The 22,591-nt window shown below is 37.8% G+C and overlaps 1 protein-coding gene across 9 annotated transcripts in view; it reads left to right on the plus strand.

The window, feature by feature from the left end:
* Positions 1–22,591, plus strand: part of ZC3H11A (zinc finger CCCH-type containing 11A) — a 38,972-nt gene that overhangs the window by 11,775 nt on the left and 4,606 nt on the right. For 8 of the 9 annotated variants that reach the window (XM_070043526.1, XM_070043527.1, XM_070043528.1 and 5 more), the window contains 10 exons: positions 135–333; positions 1,419–1,538; positions 8,357–8,480; positions 10,811–11,014; positions 11,140–11,256; positions 11,535–11,615; positions 12,870–12,980; positions 13,790–13,852; positions 15,213–15,311; positions 17,384–17,452. In XM_070043526.1, the coding sequence (XP_069899627.1) occupies positions 280–333; positions 1,419–1,538; positions 8,357–8,480; positions 10,811–11,014; positions 11,140–11,256; positions 11,535–11,615; positions 12,870–12,980; positions 13,790–13,852; positions 15,213–15,311; positions 17,384–17,452 (1,042 nt within the window). In that variant the 5' untranslated portion in view covers positions 135–279. The remainder of the gene's footprint in view (positions 1–134; positions 334–1,418; positions 1,539–8,356; positions 8,481–10,810; positions 11,015–11,139; positions 11,257–11,534; positions 11,616–12,869; positions 12,981–13,789; positions 13,853–15,212; positions 15,312–17,383; positions 17,453–22,591) is intronic. The other variant, XM_070043531.1, reaches the window with a different exon arrangement.

A 22,591-nucleotide genomic window follows, 5' to 3' on the forward strand; every position in this document is an offset into this window, starting at 1 on the left:
TATAGGCAATATAGACATACTAATACAATTAAAATTTGGTTTTAACAATGTGATCTCATTGGTCAAGGTGATTTGGAGGAGGAAGTTGGAAGAATTTACCTGAAATACTTTCGTTCATTGACTTCTCATTTTAGGATTACGTTTAAAAGACAATTTCTGTGATTGAGTTGTCTTTTGGAAGATTAAACCCATATCAAGAGGACTTGGAGCTGGTCCTCGCCTTGAGGAAGCAGTGGCTTGTTTTCAAGAAGCCACTTCTCATCTGAGGATCTACTCAGCATGCCTAATCAAGGAGAAGACTGCTATTTTTTTTTCTATTCTACATGTACTAAAGTAAGAATTGGCATCTCTAAATCATTTCTTTCTATGATTTCCCTAATAAAATTGGATAAGATTTTCCCAATATACCAAGTCGTCTCTGTGTTTTGCTCAGCTATTTATTATCTGCTGTCAGTTTTTAGTAAAGGGTAGCATTCCTAAGGGAATTCATTCTTCATCATTTTTTTCTCTTCATTTTATGTTCTCCATATTCTCCAAAAATAAAAAGGTTCATAGCATTTAATCATCATTCAGTGTTCTTCTAGCTGTAATTAATCTGTTCAGGGTGCTTTCGGAATTAGGAACACTTTAACTGTGGCTGGCCAACTTTGCTTTTATTTACTTTGTGTTAAATGAATGGGTGGGTTGAATTTGACTTCTTGCTTAAGATTTCCTGCTGAATACTAAAGCCATTTTCTAAATAAGCTTTTGCAGCTTTATTGCTTTTTCTTTGTCAGAGCTTCCTGTTTTTCAGCTTGATTCTTCTATAGCTCCATTTAGATCTGTCTGCTGTTTTCTGTTGTTCTTTTATGACTAATACTATGCATGTGTATTTTTTTTCAAAAATTTTTCTTAAATCATATTGGTGCTATGTTTAAAATTGTCAGTTTTGAGCAAAGCTTTGATTTTATATAGCAAGTTGCACAACAGTAGCATTTTGTTTCAGATATTAACGTTGTATGAAATACATAGTGAAGTATGGAATTATACTTAAATTCTAATCTATTAACTTTCTGATTTTCCATTAAAAACTAGTTACACAAGTCAGGATGTATGAAATGGTTTTGAAGATTAACAGTAAAATATATTTTTAAACAGTACCTAATACTCCCATTTGTCTTTTTCAGGCCCGTCTCTCAGCTTGTGTCATTCATGTTGTCAGATCAGATGTAGGATGCTGTCAAGAAATAGGTTTTAGGAAATTAAAAATTTGTTGACCTCACATTGTTCGTGTCATCTCTTCCCAGTTGTTTTCTACTTTACCTGTCTCTCCTTACTGCTTTGTGTTTGTCTAGATACCAAGAAATGTACAGTGAACATTTTGCCTGGGATCTAGTTTGGTACCACAGTTCTTTTCTGTATTATTCTCTTGTTTACAGGGTGACAGCTGTCCATTCCGTCACTGTGAAGCTGCATTAGGGAATGAAACTGTTTGCACATTATGGCAGGAAGGGCGCTGTTTTCGACAGGTGTGCAGGTTTCGGCACATGGAGATTGATGTAAGTTTTCAGTTTGTATTATAGTAAGTAGTCTTGTGTCCTAATGGGCCAATAAAAAATATGGGGGTAAAAAACAACATTTCATATAACATGTGAGTTAAATTTTTTTAATGACCTACTGAAATTTCTCTCATTAAAATGTTCACTTAATATCTAGATGTTATATGGTATGAATTGGTATCATATTTCTTAAAGGTAGTTTGGTAATCTGTCCAAAGTGTAAAAATTATATATGTATATTTGGGGGGTATTTATATTTCTATGTTTATTTTAAAGCAATCTGAACTTAGAGAAAACTTGCAAGTACAGTATTATAAAACTTTCTTCTAAGCCATTTAGGGGTAAATTACTGACATTTCCTATCACTTCCAAATACTTTCATGACTGTTTCCTACAAACAAGAAAGATACTGTCTTCCATAACTGTGATACAACCATCAAAATTAGAAAATTAACATATATGTATTATTTTCATTGAATCCTCAGATCCCATTCAAGTTTTGCCATTGTACTAGTGATGTCCTTTATTGCAGTAGGAGTGAGTCCAGAATCAAGTGTTGCATATAGTTGCCATAACTCTTCAGTCTCCTTCTGTCTAGAACAGTTAGTTTTTTCTTGCCTTTCATTGGCCCTGACATTTTTGGTAGTTTGAGGACAGTTATTCTGTAGAGTGTTCCTCAATTTGGGTTTATCTGATATTTTCTCATTACTAAATTCAGGTCATGTATATTTGGCAGGAATATCACAGAGTCACCTCTTATTATTCTTCTCATTGCTTATCATTGGGTGGCATACAATATTAATTATCCCATTACTGGTGTTGTTAACTTTGATCACTTCATTAAGGTGGTATCCACCAGATTGCTTCACTATAAAGTTTTCCTTTTTGTATTTAGTAAGTATTTTTTGGAGAGAAACTTGGAGACCTTGTAATTATCCCGTTCCTCATCAAGTTCTCAAGGTTTTTTTTCTAGCTTTTTATGTGTGAACTCATGGTTTCCTATTTTATTCAATGTGTTTTATGTCACTACTATCATTTGTTATCCTCAGGTTGACTCAGTTTGGGCCAGTAAGAGACCTTAAAGCTGGTTTTTGTGTCTTTTTGATGTTTCCATCATTCTTTGAACACGTCTTCACTTTGTGGCCTAACAAGATTATCCAGGTTCATCTGGTACTTTTCCTCCTCCAGTTGTGGAATCAGCCATTTCTGCAAGGAGCCTTGGTTCCTTCTAGTGTAACTGCTTCTGGAGTGTCACTGCTTCCAGGCATGCAGTGGACAGAACAGAGGAATGTATAAATGTGTATACATACATTTATATCATTGTTTATTATTTTATGTATTGAAAATCATGAGTTCACATAGATGCTTCCAATTTACCAACACTACAGTGTTTTGTGTAGGCTTCTCCTTATTCATACTTGTAACTCTTTTCTCCAAAACTTGATTTCCATTGTTCTTAATCTTACTTGATCAGTCCCCTAGTTACGTAAACTAGACAGTGTATTACAGCCTGTTTCTTCCTCTCAGGCTCTGATGTCACATGAGGCTGCTCCTGCACAGGACATCTTTCTCACCTTGTTTCTATTCTGACATCCTGTACCAGGGCAGGCCTCCCACCTTGCTCCACTGTGAGGACTCCTTCCTCACCCTGCTCCGGACCTCATGGATGCCTTTTTCACATCCTTGGGCTTTGATACTCTGTGTTGGGCAGCCCTCCCATGTGAGATGCTTGCTTTCCTCACCCTGCTCATTCTCTGACTGTACCAGGACCCACTCAGAATAGCCTGCCTTCCTCACCTCACTTGATCTTTGATGCCCATTCTAGGCTGACACTCCATGAGTATACCCTCCTCACCCTACATTAGGATCCCTTCTGCATAAAAGCCTTGCTCACCCTTCTCAGGCGCCAACCTTGTGCCAGGCCATCCTCCTACACAAATGCCTTACTAACCCTGACACCCTATGAGCTGGTTCCACCTTGTCACATGGATACCTTCCTCATCTCAGTCAACCTCCAACACCTTGCTCTGGGGCACTTGCCCTTCCCTCTCCCCAACATGAATGCCTACCTCTCTCAGCTTCACCTAATGACTTTGGACTGAATTGTTTGAGAGGGGGTGGGGAAAGAAGAAAGAGACTAAATATGCAATTTGTATGCCTGTGGTTATATAACTACTCCATTCTGGTTTCAGATTTATGGTCTCTCAGCTACATTCTATGCTGTCTTCCAAATAGGGAATTCACTAAATACATTCAGAAAAAGAAATACTCTGGAACTTTCAAAAGATCATGTTGTAACATTGCGAGCAGAGTGTAAACTGGCACAACTCCTAGGAAAGGTGTATCAGTCTCTAAGAACATCTGCGTTTGGAGATTTTCTAAAAAACTCGTGGGACTTGGCATATGGTTTATTCATGGCTAAGATTTATTACAGTGATATAGTAAGGTTACACTGATCATAAAAGAAAAAAACACAGAGACTGGAGGAATCCATGTGTGGGTTTCTTTTATTATCTTTCCCTCCCATAAGGGGTCACAAAGAACATACATTTCCCCCAGTGGTGAAAATGCAGCAACATGTGTGGGGTGTTTTTGCCCAAGGAAGCCCATTAGATCAGCATCCAAATTTTTTTATTGGGGCTGGTCACATAGGCACCCTCTACCTAACACATACCAAAACTCTAGTCTCCTAGAAGGATGTCAGGTGTTCAGCATAAGCCATATTGTTTGCATGAACAGTCCAGGCACAGTGATCAGTTAACTGACCAGGAGCATTATAAGAGCCAATTTCCCACATGCCGGGAAAGGACCAGCCTTACAAGCAGGCTATCTGAGGACTGCAGGCTTAGGGCTAGGCTACTCTGTTAACTCTTTTTTGCACAGAGGCTTGTTTGGCTGCATCTTTCAAAACTACTAACTACTTGTGCCTTTGTCTCATCTGTACTCATGTGCAAAATGAGATCTATGCAGAATTACTCATTGTAACATAATTTGTAATATGTAAAGTGTATGAAGCAACCGAACCTTCATTTAAAATAAATTTTATTACATTCATACAGTGGAGTGCTGGGCAGCTGTTACCAAAAAATTTTAAAGGGATACTACTTATTTATTTATATGAAAAGATCAGGATATAGTGTCACTGAAAAAGCAAAAGACAGAATAAAGTGTGTAATATACTACCATTTGTGTTAAAAAAAAAGATAAGGAAAAGAATTTATATTTGTTTTTCACTCGTATATGCATTTTAAATATCTCTGGAAGTATAAAGGAGAAACCTAACAACAATGGCTATAGGAGAGTGGAGATGGGAATGGTAAGGAGTCGGTTTACTGTATACCCCCCTTTCTAGATGCATCGACTTTCATTATTCATGGGTTCCATATTTGCAAATTTGTATATATGCTAAAATTTATAACCCCCAAATCAGTACAGATGTCCTCTTCATGATCTGTTTAGTGCCATGTTTGTTTGCATTTTTGTGCTTTTTGTTTGTGATTTTGCTGTTTTAAATGGCCCCCAAGTGTAGTGCTGAAGTGCTGTATGTAATGTCCCTAAGTGCAAGAAAGCTCTTATGTGCCTTGTGTAGAAAACACGAGTGTTCGATAAGCTTCATTCAGGTGTGAGTTACAGCGCTGTTGACCTTGAGTTCAGTGTTAATGAATCAATGATATTTATTTATTAAAATTTTATTTATTTTTGGCTGCATTGGGTCTTTGTTGCTGTGCACAGGCTTTCTCTAGTTGCAGCGAGTGGGGGCTACTCTTCATTGCGGTGTGCGGGCTTCTCATTGTGGCGGCTTCTCGTTGTGGAGCACTGGCTCTAGTCACACAGGCTTCAGTAGTTGCAGCACATGGGCTCAGTAGTTGTGGCACGCAGGCCCTGGAGTGAGCGGGCTTCAGTAGTTGTGGTGCGCGGGCTCTAGGGCATGCGGGCTTCAGTAGTCGTGGCACATGGGCTTAGTTGCTTCGCAGCATGTGGGATCTTCCCAGACCAGGGATTGAACCTGTGTCCCCTACATTGGCAGGCGGATTCTTAACCAATGCGCCACCAGGGAAGTCCCCAGTGATATTTATTAAATAAGGTGTCTTTAAACACAGACACACATCAAACAAGATTATGTATTGATTACTTGATGAAAATGTGACCAAGAGCTTTCAGGAACCCAACTCTGTTTCCTTGAGCAGAATTGTTCAGTATTTGCTAATTAAATAATGTGAGCATTAACTATATATCTTTGGACCATGTGCTATGTTACTGTTAAAAAGTTAAAGGAGGGGCTTCCCTGGTGGCGCAGTGGTTGAGAGTCCACCTGCCGATGCAGGGGACGTGGGTACGTGCCCCGGTCCGGGAGGATCCCACATGCCGCGGAGCGGCTGGGCCCGTGAGCCATGGCCGCTGAGCCTGCGCGTCTGGAGCCTGTGCTCCGCGACGGGAGAGGCCACAGCAGTGAGAAGCCCGCATACCGCAAAAAAAAAAAAAAAAAGGAGTAATCATACAGGAGAATGTTACTATGGAGGATGCGTTGCTAAGTGAAAATGTACAGAATTATATGGAACAACTTTCTTTTAAGTGTGAATCAATACATTCTACAGGTTTTTGTTTTTGTTTTTTAAGAAAAAGAATTCTATACCAAAATAAGTGACTCTCACTGGGTAATGGCCTAACAGGCATTAATTTTATTTTCCAAGTCATCTTCTTTGCTTATGTATTACTTTTTATTTTGAAACAAAATTCAGTAAAAGTATTAAACAGATCAAATAAACGTCATGTGACTCCTGTATAAAGAGGATGCTATCACAGTAGTCATCCAGTAATTTGAAGATTGCTTTCAGGAAAGAAGTAAAAACTTAAGCAAACACAAATCCAGGAGCAAGGAAGATTGGTATTAGATTCTGCCTCAAGGAGTAATAGAATAATTGCTGTTATTCTAAAAAACAATGGTATCTATTATACCTACCTTTTAAGTGTAACGGGAGACTAATAAATTCTATCCAGTTTTTTCAGAGGCAAAGTTATTTGCTATACTTTTTTTTTTTTTGCGGTACGCGGGCCTCTCACTGCTGCGGCCTCTCCCGCCGCGGAGCACAGGCTCCGGACGCGCAGGCCCAGTGGCCACGGCCCACGGGCCCAGCCGCTCCACGGCACGCGGGATCCTCCCGGACCGGGGCACAAACCCGCATCCCCCGCCTCGGCAGGCGGACTCCCAACCACTGCGCCACTAGGGAAGCCCTATTTGCTATACTTTTTAAAAATATGTGGCAGTAAATGCAGGACATAAATTTTTTACATAGTTTTTACCCAATCACTTTCAGAGATGTTGAGCTAATTTATATTTTCATTATCAGTATGTGGGACTCCATGATTCTTCCACATCCCTACCAACACAGTGTATTATCAAATTATCAGTCTCCCAATATAGTAGATATTGGGATCTTTGCCCCTTTTGATACATTTAAGGATCTTTTTGTAATGGTCATTGTTCCTCTGTTTCTTTCCTCCATATTTAAAGATTTCTGAAGTAGTGCTTCTGTTCTTTCCTGGAAATTTAATCCTTAGACTGCTTATTATGAGAGATCCAACATAATGCAGGTTATTAATCAGAATTTAGTTGCTTTTCAGAAGTGCTTATCACGTCTTTTTTTTTCTTTATTGAACTGTTTGTTAAAGTATATATAGAAATGTGCACATATCATAATCTTACAAGTTGAAGAATTTTCACAAAGTGAATATACTTACTAGACCAGCACCCTGATCAAGAAATAGAACATTTCCAACACTCTGTCTTCCCCCTTTATCTCTTCATTGTCACTCACCACACCCCCAAAACTAATCACCGTCTTGACTACTCTGCAATAGAAGAGTTTTAACTGTTTTGGTCTTTACATAAATGGAATTACACAGGATGTGCTCTTTTGTGTCTGGCTTCTTTCGTTCTGCACCCATGGTGTTAAGTTTATTCCCTCTCATTACTGGATAGCATTGTATTTTATGAATATACTACAATGTATTTATCCTTTCTAGTGTTGATGTACATTTGGTTTGTTTCCATTTTGGAGCTGTTACAAATAGTGTTCTTTGAATATTCTTTATATACATCTAATGTGTATATTAGAACTTATGTATGTGTTTCTCTTGGACATACATCCTGTTATCCAGCAAATCATTCTAGATGTACCAGTATTCTTGTTTTTCTTGTTCCCCTTTATAAGAGCGAGGTAGCTTGGGAAGGAAAGATAACCATCCTAGTGTGTTACATGAACCTTTAGAAGTCACGAATGGGAAGAGGAAGAATTTTTCCAAGTCTTGAACTCTCAGCTTCAAATAATAACTGCAGTTTATTGCGTCTTTTCTGTGTGCTAAGTGCTTCATGTACATTATTTCATTTAACTCTCATGAGAAACTAATTAATAGCTACTGTTACTCCCATTTTATAGCTGAGGAAAGTGAGACTAAGAGGTATTAAATTATTTGACATCACATGGTCAATAAGTAACATAATAGAGATTCTTGACTCTTATCCTTGATTCCATAGTCTTACCTACTACATTACCCTGCTTTTCTAAATTAAATGTAGACATTTAGGAGTTCAAGGATTAGGGCAAGGAGGAAAGAATAGCAGACTACTTCCCTGTTCCTTTCATCTCTCTGTCATGCTAGAATAAGTTACTTTCAGCAGCCCTTCTTCCTCATACTCAAAATCATTTCACATGCCTCAGATTTTTTAACCTTGTATGAACTTTGTCCAGAAAACATGACCAAATTAATACAGGTCACACTATTTTTTATTTGAAAATAATGTGTTTCTCCTCTTACAGAAAAAACGCAGTGAGATTCCTTGTTATTGGGAAAATCAGCCAGTGGGATGTCAGAAACTAAACTGTGCTTTTCATCACAACAGAGGACGTTTTGTTGATGGCCTTTTCCTACCTCCAAGCAAAAGTGAGATTCGTTTCAATTTTGAAAGAATAGTTACTGTATAATGAACACCTACATGCACAATGTACAGAGTACTTTATAAACATTGCCTTCTTTTAGTCTTGTGAGAGAGCAGTATTATTTTCACTTCACAGATGAGGGAATTGAACTTTATTAAGGTTAAATGACTTGTACACAGTCATAAGCCAATAAAATAGCAGTCACGATTAAAACTTTGTTTCCAAAATCCATGCTGCTTCACAAATGTTTCTTGGCAAGATAGTTTAGATTACTACAGCTTATTACCTCATTTCCCATTTTCTTATCATATCTACAGAGATTTTCAAAAGAAACTTGATTCTCCAGGCCAGGGGTGTTGGCAAGTCTGGTCTTCCACCTGTTTTGTAAAATAAAGATTTATTGAAATGAAGCCCTGCCCATTTGTTTATATATTTTCTGTGGCCAGATTTTTTTTTTTTTTTAAATAAGGAAACACAAGCTTTATTTATTTATTTATATTCATTTTTTGCGGTATGCGGGCCTCTCACTGTTGTGGCCTCTCCCGTTTTGGAGCACAGGCCCGGCGGCCATGGCTCACGGGCCCAGCCGCTCCGCGGCATGTGGGATCTTCCCAGACCGGGGCACGAACCCGTGTCCCCTGCATCGGCAGGCAGACTGTCAACCACTGCGCCACCAGGGAAGCCCCTGTGGCCAGATTTTGTGCTACTGCTTCAGAGTTGAGTAGTTGAGACAAGATCTACAAGGCCTAAAATATTTACTATATACCTCTTTACAGAAAAACATTTGCTAACACTGCCCCTGCTCTAGGGTGTAATCTAAAATGAAACTTACACTCTGCCAAAAGCTAGTATTTAAAGTCCTTTTAAAGTAATTTCCTAGTGGAGTGATCAGCCATTTAAAGCCACATCTGCTATGTGATTAAAATTTGATGGATATATATTTTTATCTCTATTTAAGGGGAAAAAGGCTCACCCCTTTCTGGTATAATTCAGAAGTATTGCCCGCTATCTCTTTAAAAAGCTGCTTCTTGATCAAAGAGCCTAGAATTTTAGTATTAAAATTTAATGTCTAGAATTTGTAAATAGTTGCTGTGCATCTAGCTTCCTGTTTATTCTCTGTTTTGAGCACCCACTTTGAGTGTGTTTATGTGCAGTGAATAGTTACTAGTTGAAAGCCACATTTTCCCTCCCTGGGAGTTTAAAACCTAATTGGGAAAATGGGGAAATTAAAAATTAGATTAAAATTTTTTTTTTTTTTTTTGCGGTACGCGGGCCTCTCACTGTTGTGGCCTCTCCCGTTGTGGAGCACAGGCTCCGGACACGCAGGCTCAGCGGCCATGGCTCACGGACCCAGCCGCTCCGCGGCATGTGGGATCTTCCCAGACCGGGGCACGAACCCGTGTCCCCTGCATCAGCAGGCGGACTCTCAACCACTGCGCCACCAGGGAAGCCCAGATTAAAATTTTAATTAAAAGACATGAATTAAAAGGACATAATGCTCAAAGAAAATCACCAAACTTATGATAGGTGGTTGGAGATTTTTTAAAAAAAAAAAAAACATCTTTATTGGAGTATAATTGCTTTATGATGGTGTGTTAGTTTCTGCTTTATAACAAAGAGAATCAGCTATACATATATCCCCATATCTCCTCCCTCTTGCATCTCCCTCCCACCCTCCCTATCCCACCCCTCTAGGTGGTCACAGAGCACCAAGCTGATCTCCCTGTGCTATGCAGCTGCTTCCCACTAGCTATTTATTTTCCATTTGGTAGTGTATATATGTCAGTGTTAGTCTCTCACTTCGTCCCAGCTTATCCTTCCCTCTCCCCGTGTCCTCAAGTCCATTCTTTACGTCTATGTGTTTATTCCTGTCCTGCCCCTAGGTTCATCAGAACCATTTTTTTTTTAGATTCCATATATATGTGTTAGCATATGATATTTGTTTTTCTCTTTCTGACTTACTTCACTCTGTATGACAGACTCTAGGTCCATCCACCTCACTACCAGTAACTCAATTTCGTTTCTTTTTATGGCTGAGTAATATTGTATTGTATATATGTGCCACATCTTCTTTATCCATTCATCTGTTGTTGGACACTTAGATTGCTTCCATGTCCTGGCTATTGTAAATAGAGCTGCAATGACCATTGTGGTACGTGACTCTTTTTGAATTATGGTTTTCTCAGGGTATTTGCCCAGTAGTGGGATTGCTGAGATATATGGCAGTTATATTTTTAGTTTTTTAAGGAACCTCCATACTGTTCTGTCAGAGATTTTTGATGAATTGGGACTGTATCTTCTATTTTTAATTTATGACTAACTTTGTATGTCTAGCTGTGTTGCCCACTGTGCCTGAGTCACCAGAAGAGGAAGTGAAGGCTAGCCAGCTCACAGTTCAGCAGAGCAAATTATCTGTCCAGTCTAATCCCTCTCCTCAACTGCGAAGTATTATGAAAGTAGAAAGTTCAGAAAATGTTCCTAGCCCTACACATCCACCAGTGGTAATCAATGCTGCAGATGATGATGAAGATGATGATGGTAAGCTTTAGCTCTTTCTTTAAGGCAAGTAAATGATCAGGGTAACTTAGTGAATTAGAATCAGACTTGAAGCTCTAGTAGACCTGTTTTTAATTGGGAATTTGCCTTAAATTTTGATAATATAGATCAGTTTTCTGAGGAAGGTGATGAAACCAAAACACCTACCCTGCAACCAACTCCTGAAGTTCATAATGGATTACGAGTGGCTTCTGCCCGGAAACCTGGGGTCAATTTAAAACAAGGTAAGAAGGGGTTATATTGATGCTGGTTCCTGCTCATAAATCTTACAGCACTGTTGAGTGAGTCCAGACTATTTTAAATACCTTTGAAATTTAGTTCATGATTACCACCACCTCCATCTTCCTTGCGCCCATTATACACACACACACACACACACACACACACACACACTTAATTTCTCTTATTCATTGAACAAACATTTGAATGCCAGCTGTGTACAAATAAACTGCAGAGGTGAAATGGTGCTGGTTCCTCATGTGGTTGCTATTTGCATTCCTAGGTGAATGTTTGAATTTTGGGATAAAAACTCTTGAAGAAATTAAATCAAAGAAAATGAAGGAAAAATCAAAGAAGCAAGGTGGTGAGTTATCAGGAGTTTTGACACGGAGGATTTTTTTTTTAATAAATAAATTTATTTATTTATTGACTTGGTTCCCCCGGGTCTCAGTTGCGGCAGGCAGGTTCCTTAGTTGCGGCATGCATGTGGGATCTAGTTCCCTGACCAGGGATGGAACCCAGGCCCCCTGCATTGGGAGTGTGGTGTCTTAACCACTGGACCACCAGGGAAATCCTGACACGGAGGATTGAATGTTGCTACAGAAGAATAGAAAGGACACTTCTGCAGCAATGAAGACCCAATGCAGCCAAAAAAAAAAAAAAAGATACTTCTGATAATAAGGACACTTGACACCAACCAAAATGAGCAAATAGATTTTGATTTTTGTGGCTTCTTTGAAGTAAAACACAGTCCTATTTAAATCACAGTTGCTGTTTTAACCCATTGCAGCTGTTTCAGTCCCTAACTGTTCAGAGCTAGGCACATACAGTGAAGAACCTGAAAGAACTTGTTTATTTTGAGAAATATAACTAAAGAATAGCATATAAGGTTTTTGTTTTTTTTGTTTGTTTGTTTTTTTGAACGCATTGCATGGCTTGCAGGATCTTAATTCCCCAACCAGGTTATTGAACCCATGCCCCCTGGAGTGGAAGCATGGAGTCCTGACCACTGGACCGCCAGGGAATTCCCTAAACTATTACTTAAAAGAGGAAAAAGTTCATTTTGTAGTAGGTGAATTCTTCCTCAAGAGCTGCTAGGATTTTCTTCTGGTGCTTGCCTTAGCCTGGTTGATCTATATTTCCAACCCTAAAAATTATATAGTGTGAAATGCATTTAGAGAGAATCAAATGGTTGGTTCTAAGTGCCTTCTTGCTAAGGATTGTTCCGTAGCAACTTTGGAGTTGTGTTTTGCAGATAATTGAATATAGATGGAAAAGATTGAATTAACACACTTAAGAGCTAATGTGCTTCTGAGGTTAACTTTAGAATAATGTTAACCTTCCTAGTAAATAAAAGTACATTGAGTGCCTGAGTCACTCAAAACAGTTTTATATTTTACTTTCACATTGTGCCAAAGGCAGATAAAAAATAAGATTATCTCCCCTTTCCCTACTCCATTTCACTGTAGGCAAACAGGAACACAAAAACTGATTGACTTGTAGTCCAGTGGTCTGTGTTGGATTTACCTGGTCTCAAAAACAGAATTTCTTGACTTCTGATAGCTGTATTTTCCATAAATTATTTACTGTTTTTGACTCTCTATCTCTCTATATTTAGAAGGTTCTTCAGGAGTTTCCAGTCTTTTACTCCAACCACAGACCATTCCAGGTCCTGAAAAAGAGAATGTCCGGACTGTGGTGAGGACAGTAACTCTGTCCAACAAACAAGGTGAGGTATAGGTAGGTCTTAAGAGGTGTCAGCCTACTACTTTTAAATGACTGGGAGAGCAAAATGCTTGGGTTGGGTATATTGGTGGATTTGCAGGGAGTCTTCAGTATGTTGATTGGATAGAACGATGAAAAATTAGTGCATTTGCCCCTACTGTTTAAAAAGATGAAATTCTTAATCATGCAGCTCTCACATTATGTATTGTATTTGATTTTTACATATACTGTTTATTTTATCCAACAAATTTATTGACTGTCCATTGTAAGTAAAGAACTGTAATATACCTTTTAAGTTATAGAAAAATGTAAAAGTCTTTTTCCCTTAATAGTTTTAAATCTGATAGGGAATATGACACAAGTAATTGTAGTATGCAGATACATTAAAATGTGCCATTCAGACAACAAAGAATCAGAGGAAAGAGATCTCACTTTTTGCTGGGGTGATCAAGGAACGTTATATAGGAGAGTTAGCAGTGGAGTAAAGCATGATTTCATTTAACATATGGAAGTGCACAAGCAAAAGTATAGCTTGGGTTTTATAATCAATTGGTTAGACACAGCTTGTCTTTGTGTACTTAGCTACTATTAATTAGGACTGTGTTATTGCTTCCCTTTGGACTGTGCATTTGGTTATTTAAATTATTATTTAATAGGTTGATTTTTTTTTCTTTTAATGTGGGTAGTTTTCCTTAAGACTGAGATCTGATTTCCAAGAGACTTTAATATCAGAGCATACTTTGTACCCATTAGTAGTTACTGAATACGGAAAAATTGGCTAATGGTAGAGAAATTCTGTTTTTGCCATTTTAGGAGAAGAACCTTTGGTAAGATTGAGTCTAACGGAGAGACTGGGGAAACACAAATTTTCAGGAGGTGAGATAAGTTTTGAGCATATCCTTTGTTTTCTGCTTGTTTGTGCATTACATATCTCCTCCAAAATTCTCTTTATACAAATGCCATGTCAATATTGATATTAACTCCCTTGTATTTCTGGCTGAAAGCATGTATAAAATCTCTTCATGTTTTTGACATGTGCGAAGTTATACAAATTTATAGTGTTTTAATTAGATTATGGCCAACTTTTTAGAAGGTACTTGGTTTAAAAAAGAGTAAAGAATACCTCTGTTTGTATGGATAAATTGAAATTTGAGTTTTTAGAGGGAAAACAAAGTGTCCAGTTAATATAAATTCAGTCCTTGAATTTATTAGTGCTATTTTATACTTAGGGAAGTATTTTACCATGTAACTGAATTACTGTGTACTGACCCTAGTGTATCTGTCTCAAAATAATTATTTTGAAAATCTTATCTGACTTCAGAGGTTCCTTCATACTCCTTTAAAATGTGCTTATGAATATGAAATCTTATCTGTTTTGTGTTTTGTTTTATACCATTCTCGCTGCCTGAGAAATTTAGGTAAAAAATTACGGAAATAATCTATTTTAATATCAGCATATGTGTAATAAACTTTGTGATTTGGGGTTGTATATTTAAATTACAAATAAGAGGAGAGAGAAAAGTACATTCTGTGTAGGGTCTTTAAAGTTTTTATGGGACCCTGCTAAAGTTCTACCTTCAGTCAAGTGATCCAAAGAATAGTTTTTAAAAACTTTTGACATTTAAACAGCTTGTATTGACCAGTGTAATGCAATAAACCAAGAGTCAGGAAACTTGGTTCAAGTCCTGGCTCTGTCACTAATTGGTGACTTGGGTAAGATACAGCATCTTTCATAACCTTAGATTTCTTATCTGGAATCGAAGAAAGGGGCTCTTTGGCCTTTGGAGTCTTCATGTCCCTGGAAAATTTTTAATTTTATGGTTCTTTTGCTGTCCTCCTAATCATCCCAGTTGTATTTAATCACAGATCGACCTAGAATTCAACAGTTGGCCAGTTAAAGATATTTTTTGTGCATGAAAATTTTTTTTTTCACATATTCCTATTCCTGAATTTCAGCTTTAATCAGGGTTTATAATCCTCCATTTATAGTTTTAGTTATTTGGTAAATGTTAATTTGTGCATTCTAATTTTTTTATCTCCTTCCTTACCTTTTTTTTCTGGGACATTTTTATTCCTTCTCTAACATTGAGTTATAAGGAAGCTAGTGAATGAACACATCATATAAATGCAGAAAACTTACAGAATTATTCTACATTGTCTGTTTTTGCCTGTATTTCTTGACCTTGCTAAAGGTTGGCTTGAAATCTTAAACTGAGTTCCCTCTCTCTGTTTGTAGGTTGCGACAGTGATCCTCCATTAAAGCATAGCCTTGCACAAAGGCTAGGGAAGAAAGTTGAAGCTCCAGAGACTGACACTGACAGAACACCAAAGAAAGGTACTTTTGTTCTAATATACTTTGTGTGTGTAATCTTGACACTTGTCTCTTGTAATGTTAACAGGTATGGTTTGTCATTCTTTTTGTTCAGGTTAATAAGATTATTATCTTCTTGTGTCTGTTTTATTATTCGTTCAACAAACATTTGAATGTTTACTCTGCTGGATTCTAGGTAGACACCATTGGATAAAAATAAACACCATCACAGACCTCAGGAGCTTGTAGTATAATGGCAGATAGGAATCTTTACATATATTGTGATAAATTCTGTGACAGAGAAAGTACACAGTGTTATGGGAGCACATAGGAAGGGCACCTAATCTCACCATCTGTCAGGGAAAGGTTCCCAGAGGAAATGATATTGAAGCTTAGACCTGAAATATGATTTAGCCAGGTAAAGTTGAAGGGCCAGAGGCAGAGAGTATAATACACAGAAGGCACAGAGCTCAAGGGACTCACTGTGACTGAATCAGAATTGGAATGAAGAGCATGGTAACTGGAGAGGAAGAAGGGATTGGTCGTATAGAGCAGGAGTCCCCAACCCCCGGGTCACGGACAGGTAGCTGTCTGTGGCCTGTTAGGAACTGGGCCGCACAGCAGGAGGTGAGCAGCAGGTGAGCAAGTGAAGCTTCATCTGTATTTACAGCCACTCACCATAGCTCGCATTACCCCCTGAGCTCTGCCTCCTGTCAGCATTATGGTGAGTTGTATAATTATTTAATTATATGTTACAATGTAATAATAATAGAAATAAATGCACAATAAACGTAATGCGCTTGAATCATCCCAAAACCACCCCCTCCCCACCTTGGGTCCGTGGAAAAATTGTCTTCCACGAAACTGGTCCCTGGTGCCAAAAAGTTTGAGGACTGCTGATAACAGAACCTTTTAAGCCATATTAGAGAGTTTGGGCTTATCCTAAGATAGTAGCAAACAATGGGAAGGTTATAAACAAGGATCAGAGATCCTCATATTGGCATTTTGGAACCATCATCTAAAATATGGAGAAAGGGGATAAGAGTGCTGTCCAGGAATGAGTTAGCAGGCTGTTAAAATAATCCAGGCAAGAGGAGTTAGTGTCATAGATTTAGTGTTCTGGAAGTTGGTATGAAGAGATGCAGACTAATTTGAGAGATATTTGGAAGTTAGAATGATTTTATAGTTGAAGTGTTATTTATAGAAGGAAGTAAAGGGTTGGATTTTTTTCCCCTTGTCTCACTTGCAGTGAAGCAGTGGTGTTAATTACTTGAAAAAAAAAATGTTTTTTCCTTCTTGTGTTTAGTTTCAACTTCTGCCGAAGATAAGACACTTCTTTCCACTTCTCCCCTAGCCCGAGAGGCTTTGACGAGTAGACTTTCTTGTTTGGGGGCTTTCCTGTATTCTGAAAGCTGTAAACAGAAGTTAACTTTTTTTTCTTTGCAGTCAAATTTCCTTCCCTTTTGCCTATCAATCGTATTGAAGACTCTCATAACTAAAGAGCATATTTCAGATGGATCTAGGGGGGAAAAAGCCTTTTGATGCCAATAAGATTTTAGAATGATAAGATTTTAGAATGTTGCACAGTAACAAAATTATTTCCTTAAATTCAGTAATTTTTGCTTTTCAGATGTAAAAGAGAGGACTTTTTCTTTGTGCTTTCCAAAGTGCTCTAGAGAATCCATTATTTGTATAGATCTATCTGTACTGTGAAGAAGAAGTTGTAAGACCTGAATAGATTTTTGAAAAGCATTTTCATTAGAAAACAAGTATAAGCCTAATTCGTGACCTTTGAAAAAGATTTTTGACCTATAGAAAGTCTCTGTTCAACTTTTTTTTTTTAAGACAGTGTTTGTTTATTGATTGATTGATTGATTGATTGCTGTGGGCTCTAGGTGCATGGTCTTCAGTAGTTGTAGCTCATGGGCTCTAGAGCACAGGCTCAGTAGTTGTGGCACATGGACTTAGTTGCTCTGCAGCATGTGGGATCTTCCCGGAGCAGGGCTTGAACCCGTGTCTCCTGCATTGGCAGGCAGATTCTTAACCACTGCACCACCAGGGAAGTCCCCAACTTTTTTTTTTTTTTTTTTAAACAGTTCAAGTTTCCAAGTCTCTGAAGGAGCGATTAGGCTTGTCAGCTGGTCTAAACAATGAGGAGGCAGCAGGTAGGTAAACTCTAATGCCAGCTCCTGATATTTTTTTCCTTGCTGTTAAAATCTTTGGTTTTTCTCCAGTTTACCTTTTGAGTTATGTTGGGGCTTACGTTTTCTGTTTTTTGTGGGTTTGCTTTTTAAGTAATAGTTTTCTCACTGGAATGAGTTCTCTTTTTGTAGTTAAAGGTGGCAAAATGATTGTTTATGATAGCATTAATAACCAGAAATTAGAAATAATCTAAATCTAACAAAAAGGAATTAAGATAGTTATGTACTAAAATAATTGCTGTCATGAAAAGTCATGTTCTGAACAATAATGATATGGGAAACTTATCTCCTTGTATTGAACGAAGAAAGGTTATGAAAGTATATACAAGTGCTTTTGTCTTAGGGCAACATATGAATCTTTTTTTTGGGGGGGTGGGGAATGAAATTTATTTTCTTATTATAGAAACATATTCCTTAGGGAAAATGTCCACATGTGAGATGATTTCCAGTTTTTTTATATCTATATGTATGAATGGTGTTAACCTGTGCTTTTCCTTTTTCATCCTATCCTTATCTTTAGATAAGGATAAGTATCATAAAAAGGGAATCTGATGTCAAACATTCTTTTGTAAACAACCTGAATTTACTCTTCAGAAACTTTGAGGATTTCCTCTTATTTCTTCCTACTAGGCTGGGACTTCACTATGATAGATCTAAACATAGATCTTTTTGTTCATTATGCTCAGTGTTTAGTGGGTCCTTTGAATTTAAGGACTTAACTAACTTTTTTTTTTTTTTTTTTAACTAACTTTTTTAGTTGTAGAAAATATTCCTCTGATTTCTTTGAGCATGTCCTCCCCACCCTTCTTTTTGTTTTCTCTTTATGGAATTGTTATTAGATGTTGGAACTTTTGGACATACGCTCCATGTATCTTAACCTTGCCTTCATACTTTCCATTCCTTTGTTTTTTTGCCTCACTTTCTATGACTTTTGCTTGGTTATATTTTCTAGATTAGGAATTGACACACTTTTTCTATGAAGGATCAGATGGTAAATGTTTTAGACTTTGAGGTTCACAATCTCTTGTTGCAACTACTCAACTCTGCCTCTGTAGTGTGAAAGCAGCCATTTGCAGTATGTAAATGGATGAGTATGGCTGTGTTCCAGTAAAGCTTTATTTATAAAATTTAGACCATGGCCATATTTGGCCCATGGACTATATAGTTTGCTGACCCTGTTCTAGATGGCTGATATTCTACTAGCCTTGTCTTTTTTTTTTTTTTTTTAATTAGGTTGGATTTATTTTGTCACTTGGTTTTTTATTTTCCAAGAACTTTTTTTAGTTCTCTGATTTCTCCTTTTGTACAGCCTGATTTCAGGCAGTTCTGGGGCTTCTTTCTTTTTTAAAAAGTAATTTATTTTTTATTTTTAAAAATTTATTTTGTTGAAGTATATAGTTGGTTTACAATGTTACATTAATTTCTGCTGTATAGCAGAGTGATTCATTTATACATATATACACATTATTTTTCGTATTTTTTCCATTATGGTTTATCACAGGATAGTGAATATAGTTCCCTGTGCTATAAGTAGGACTTTGTTGTTTATACATTCTATATGTAATAGTTTGCATCTCCTAATCCCAAACTTCTAATCCATCCCTCCTCCACCCCCCGCCCTTGGCAACCACAAGTCCATTCTCTATGTCTGTGAGTCTATTTCTGTTTCATAGATAAGTTCATTTGTGTCATATTTTAGATTCCACATGTAAGTGATAGTATATGGTATTTGTGTTTCTCTTTCTGCTTACTTCACTTAGTATGATAATCTCTAGTTCCATCCATGTTGCTGGAAATGGCATTATTTCATTCTTTTTTATGGCTGAGTAGTATTCCGTTGTATATATGTACCACATCTTCTTTACCCATTCATCTGTCAGTGGACATTTAGGTTGCTTCCATGTCTTGACTATTGTAAGTAGTGCTGCAGTGAATATCGGGGTGCATGTATTTTTTCAAATTATATTTTTCTCTGGATATACGCCCAGGAGTGGGATTGCACGATCATATAGAAATTCTATTTTTAGTTTTTTGAGGAACCTCCATACTGTTTTCCATAGTGCTACACCAGTTTACATTCCCACCAGCAGTGTAGGAGAGTTCCTTTTTCTCCACACCCTCTCCAGCATTTGTTGTTTGTAGGCTTTTTGATGATGGCCATTCTGACCAGTGTGCCTCATTGTAGTTTTGATTTGCATTTCTCTAGTAACTAGTGATGTTGAGCATCTTTTCATGTGCCTGTTGGCCATCTGTATGTCTTTGGAAAAATGTCTATTTAGGTTTTCTGCCCATTTTTCAATAGGGTTTTTTTTTTTTATTTTTTGTTGAGTTGTATGAGCTGTCCGTATATTTTGGAAATTAAGCCCTTGTTGGTCGCATCATTGGCAGATATTTTTCTCCCTGTCTGTAGGTTGTCTTTTCGTTTTGTTTATGGTTTCCTTTGCTGTACGAAAGCTTATAAGTTTGATTAGGTCCCATTTGGTTGTTTTGTTTTTGTTTGCTTTAATTTCTATTGCCTTGGGAGACTGACTTAAGAAAACATTGGTACGATTTATGTCAGAGAATGTTTTGCCTATGTTCTCTTCTAAGTTTTATGGTGTCATGTCTTATATTTAAGTCTTTAAGCCATTTTGAGTTTATTTTTGTACATGGTGGTGTGAGGGTGTGTTCTAACTTCATTGATTTTACATGCTGCTGTCTAGCTTTCCCACCACCACTTGCTGAAGAGACTGTGTTTTCTCCATTGTATATTCTTGCTTCCTTTGTCTAAGATTAATTGACCGTAGGCATGTGGGTTTATTTCTGGGCTCTTTATTCTGTTTCATTGATTGGGGTTTCTAATTTGAATCTTTTTTTTTTTAATGGGTTTGTATGTTATTTTGTCTTCCTCATTGCTTCTCTTCATTTTGGTTCATTTTTAATGTTGCTTTTTCATAGTTGTAAGTACTGGGCCGAGGTTTCTTACAACCTAGAATCACTGGGCCTGTGATTCTAAGGATCTTTTTCCCAAGTGGTCCTCTCTCCTGGCTGGGAGGTCTGTTTGCCTAAGTAGAGAGGGTGCACTAAATGGCAGCCTATGTTGGTTGTAGGCTGCAAGGCTGAGGGCTCATATGATTGCTATGGTAAGAAAGCCTTTCTTTACTTTCAGAGTGCAACTAATTTCATTTTCTAGCTTTGCTTTTTACTTTTCTCCCTCACCTCTCGTCTTTCTGCTTGGTATTTGTGAAAGCCTGAAATTTTCATGCTCTACTTCTTTTCAGCCCCAACATCCTCATAATGTGCTCCCTTCCCTGACAGATTCTCCTCTTTTTAGGGAGCAGTTCGCAGGAGAAGGTCTTGATTGATCCAGCTGTTCTGTTGTAAACCATCCTTAATTTCTACCACTGTTAATTTTCATACTAGTTTGGCAGTTTTCTTTGCCTGTTTTTTGAAGAACAGATCTCACTCCTATGGTTTTATCTATTCTTTTTCTGTTTCTGTAATTTCAGACATCTTTCTGTCTCAAATTCCTCAAGATTTATGTTCTGCCAGTAGCATCCTTGTTTTCCATTGCTATTGTGGATTTATTCTTTTAATGTCTTCTCTATTGTTTTGATGAAATTTTGTAGTGTAGGGAAACAGGGTCTCTGTGTCACCATTCACATCCTTTTTTTTTTTTTAATACATGTATTATTTATTTATTTTTGGCTGCATTGGGTCTCCGTTGCTGCACGCAGGGTTTCTCTAGTTTGCGATGAGTGGGGGCTACTCTTCGTTGTGTTGTGCGGGCTTCTCGTTGTGGTGGCTTCTCTTGTTGTGGAGCGTGGGCTCTAGGCACGCGGGCTTCAGTAGTTGTGGCACGAGGGCTAAGTAGTTGTGGCTCACGGGCTCTAGAGCACAAGCTCAGTAGTTGTGGTGCACCTGCTTAGTTGCTCCGTGGCATGTGGGATCTTCCTGGACCGGGGATTGAACTCGTGTCTCCTGCATTGGCAGGCGGATTCTTAACCACTGACCATTCACATACTTTCTTAAAGTGGTTTTGAGATCAGACTACCATCTTGAAATGGAAGAATTTTTATTTAAAAAACCTAAGAAAATCAGTGAGTACTTCCTCTGTAACAGGTACTGTACTAAAATAATTAAACATAGTCACTGTTCTCATGAAGTATCTAGTATGGTTGGAATTACAAGGAGTTACCCCGTACTGTGTGATCAGTGCTGTGATCAGAGAAACAAACTAGACTGCTGGAGGGTGTCAGGTTCTAAGCTGAACTCACTTTAAACTAACTAAGCAGCAGGAGAAATGAGACCAGTAGGGAATATTCCATATAGAAGGGACAGCATATTCAAAGATTCAGAAGGTGAGACAGAAGTGATATGTTTAAGGTTGTAAAAGGATATTTTTTGTTTTGATCTTTCTTTAAAAGGTGTTGGTGATTAAATATGTGTGTGTATAATCTCCAAATTGTTCTTATTTTTCTCACATCGCTTCATTATTTCTTTCTTTAGGCCCTTCAGTAATGAGGACAGGCATATGTGCCAAGTGTGAAATTTTCTCTTTAGTTTAAACAAATATAGAATGATTAATGTATCATTAAAAATAGCTCTTCAGTGGCATGCCAGTCTCTGGGCCTTTCTCATTTTTCTTCTGTCTTGTCACATGTTCTACTTCCTTTTCATCCTTTCAATGTCACTTAAATATTACTCTGAAAAGCTTCCCTTAACCAATCTGTAGAAAAAGGTTGGTGTTCTTGCTGTATGCTCCTACATAGCATTATACAATTGACCCTTGAACAACATGGGTTTGAGCTGTGTGGGTCCACTTATACGTGGATTTGTTTTCAATAAGTATGTACTACAGTACTACATGTTCCATGGTTGGTTGGTTGAATCTGCAGATGTAGAACCATGGATAAGGAGCCCAGTTGTAAAGTCACATATGTGGGTTTTCAACTGCATAGGGGTTGGTGCCCCAGTACTCCATCCCAACCCCTACATTGTTTAATGGTCAACTTTACCTCCTTTATCAAAGCTGTTATCATTACCATACTTTGTTGTTGTTTACTTATTGGTCCGTTAGACTGCGAACTATCAATACATGTGGGCAGAGTTTGCATTTTGCTT

This window comes from Globicephala melas, chromosome 1, assembly GCF_963455315.2.
Source record: "Globicephala melas chromosome 1, mGloMel1.2, whole genome shotgun sequence".
Classification (NCBI taxonomy): domain Eukaryota; kingdom Metazoa; phylum Chordata; class Mammalia; order Artiodactyla; family Delphinidae; genus Globicephala; species Globicephala melas.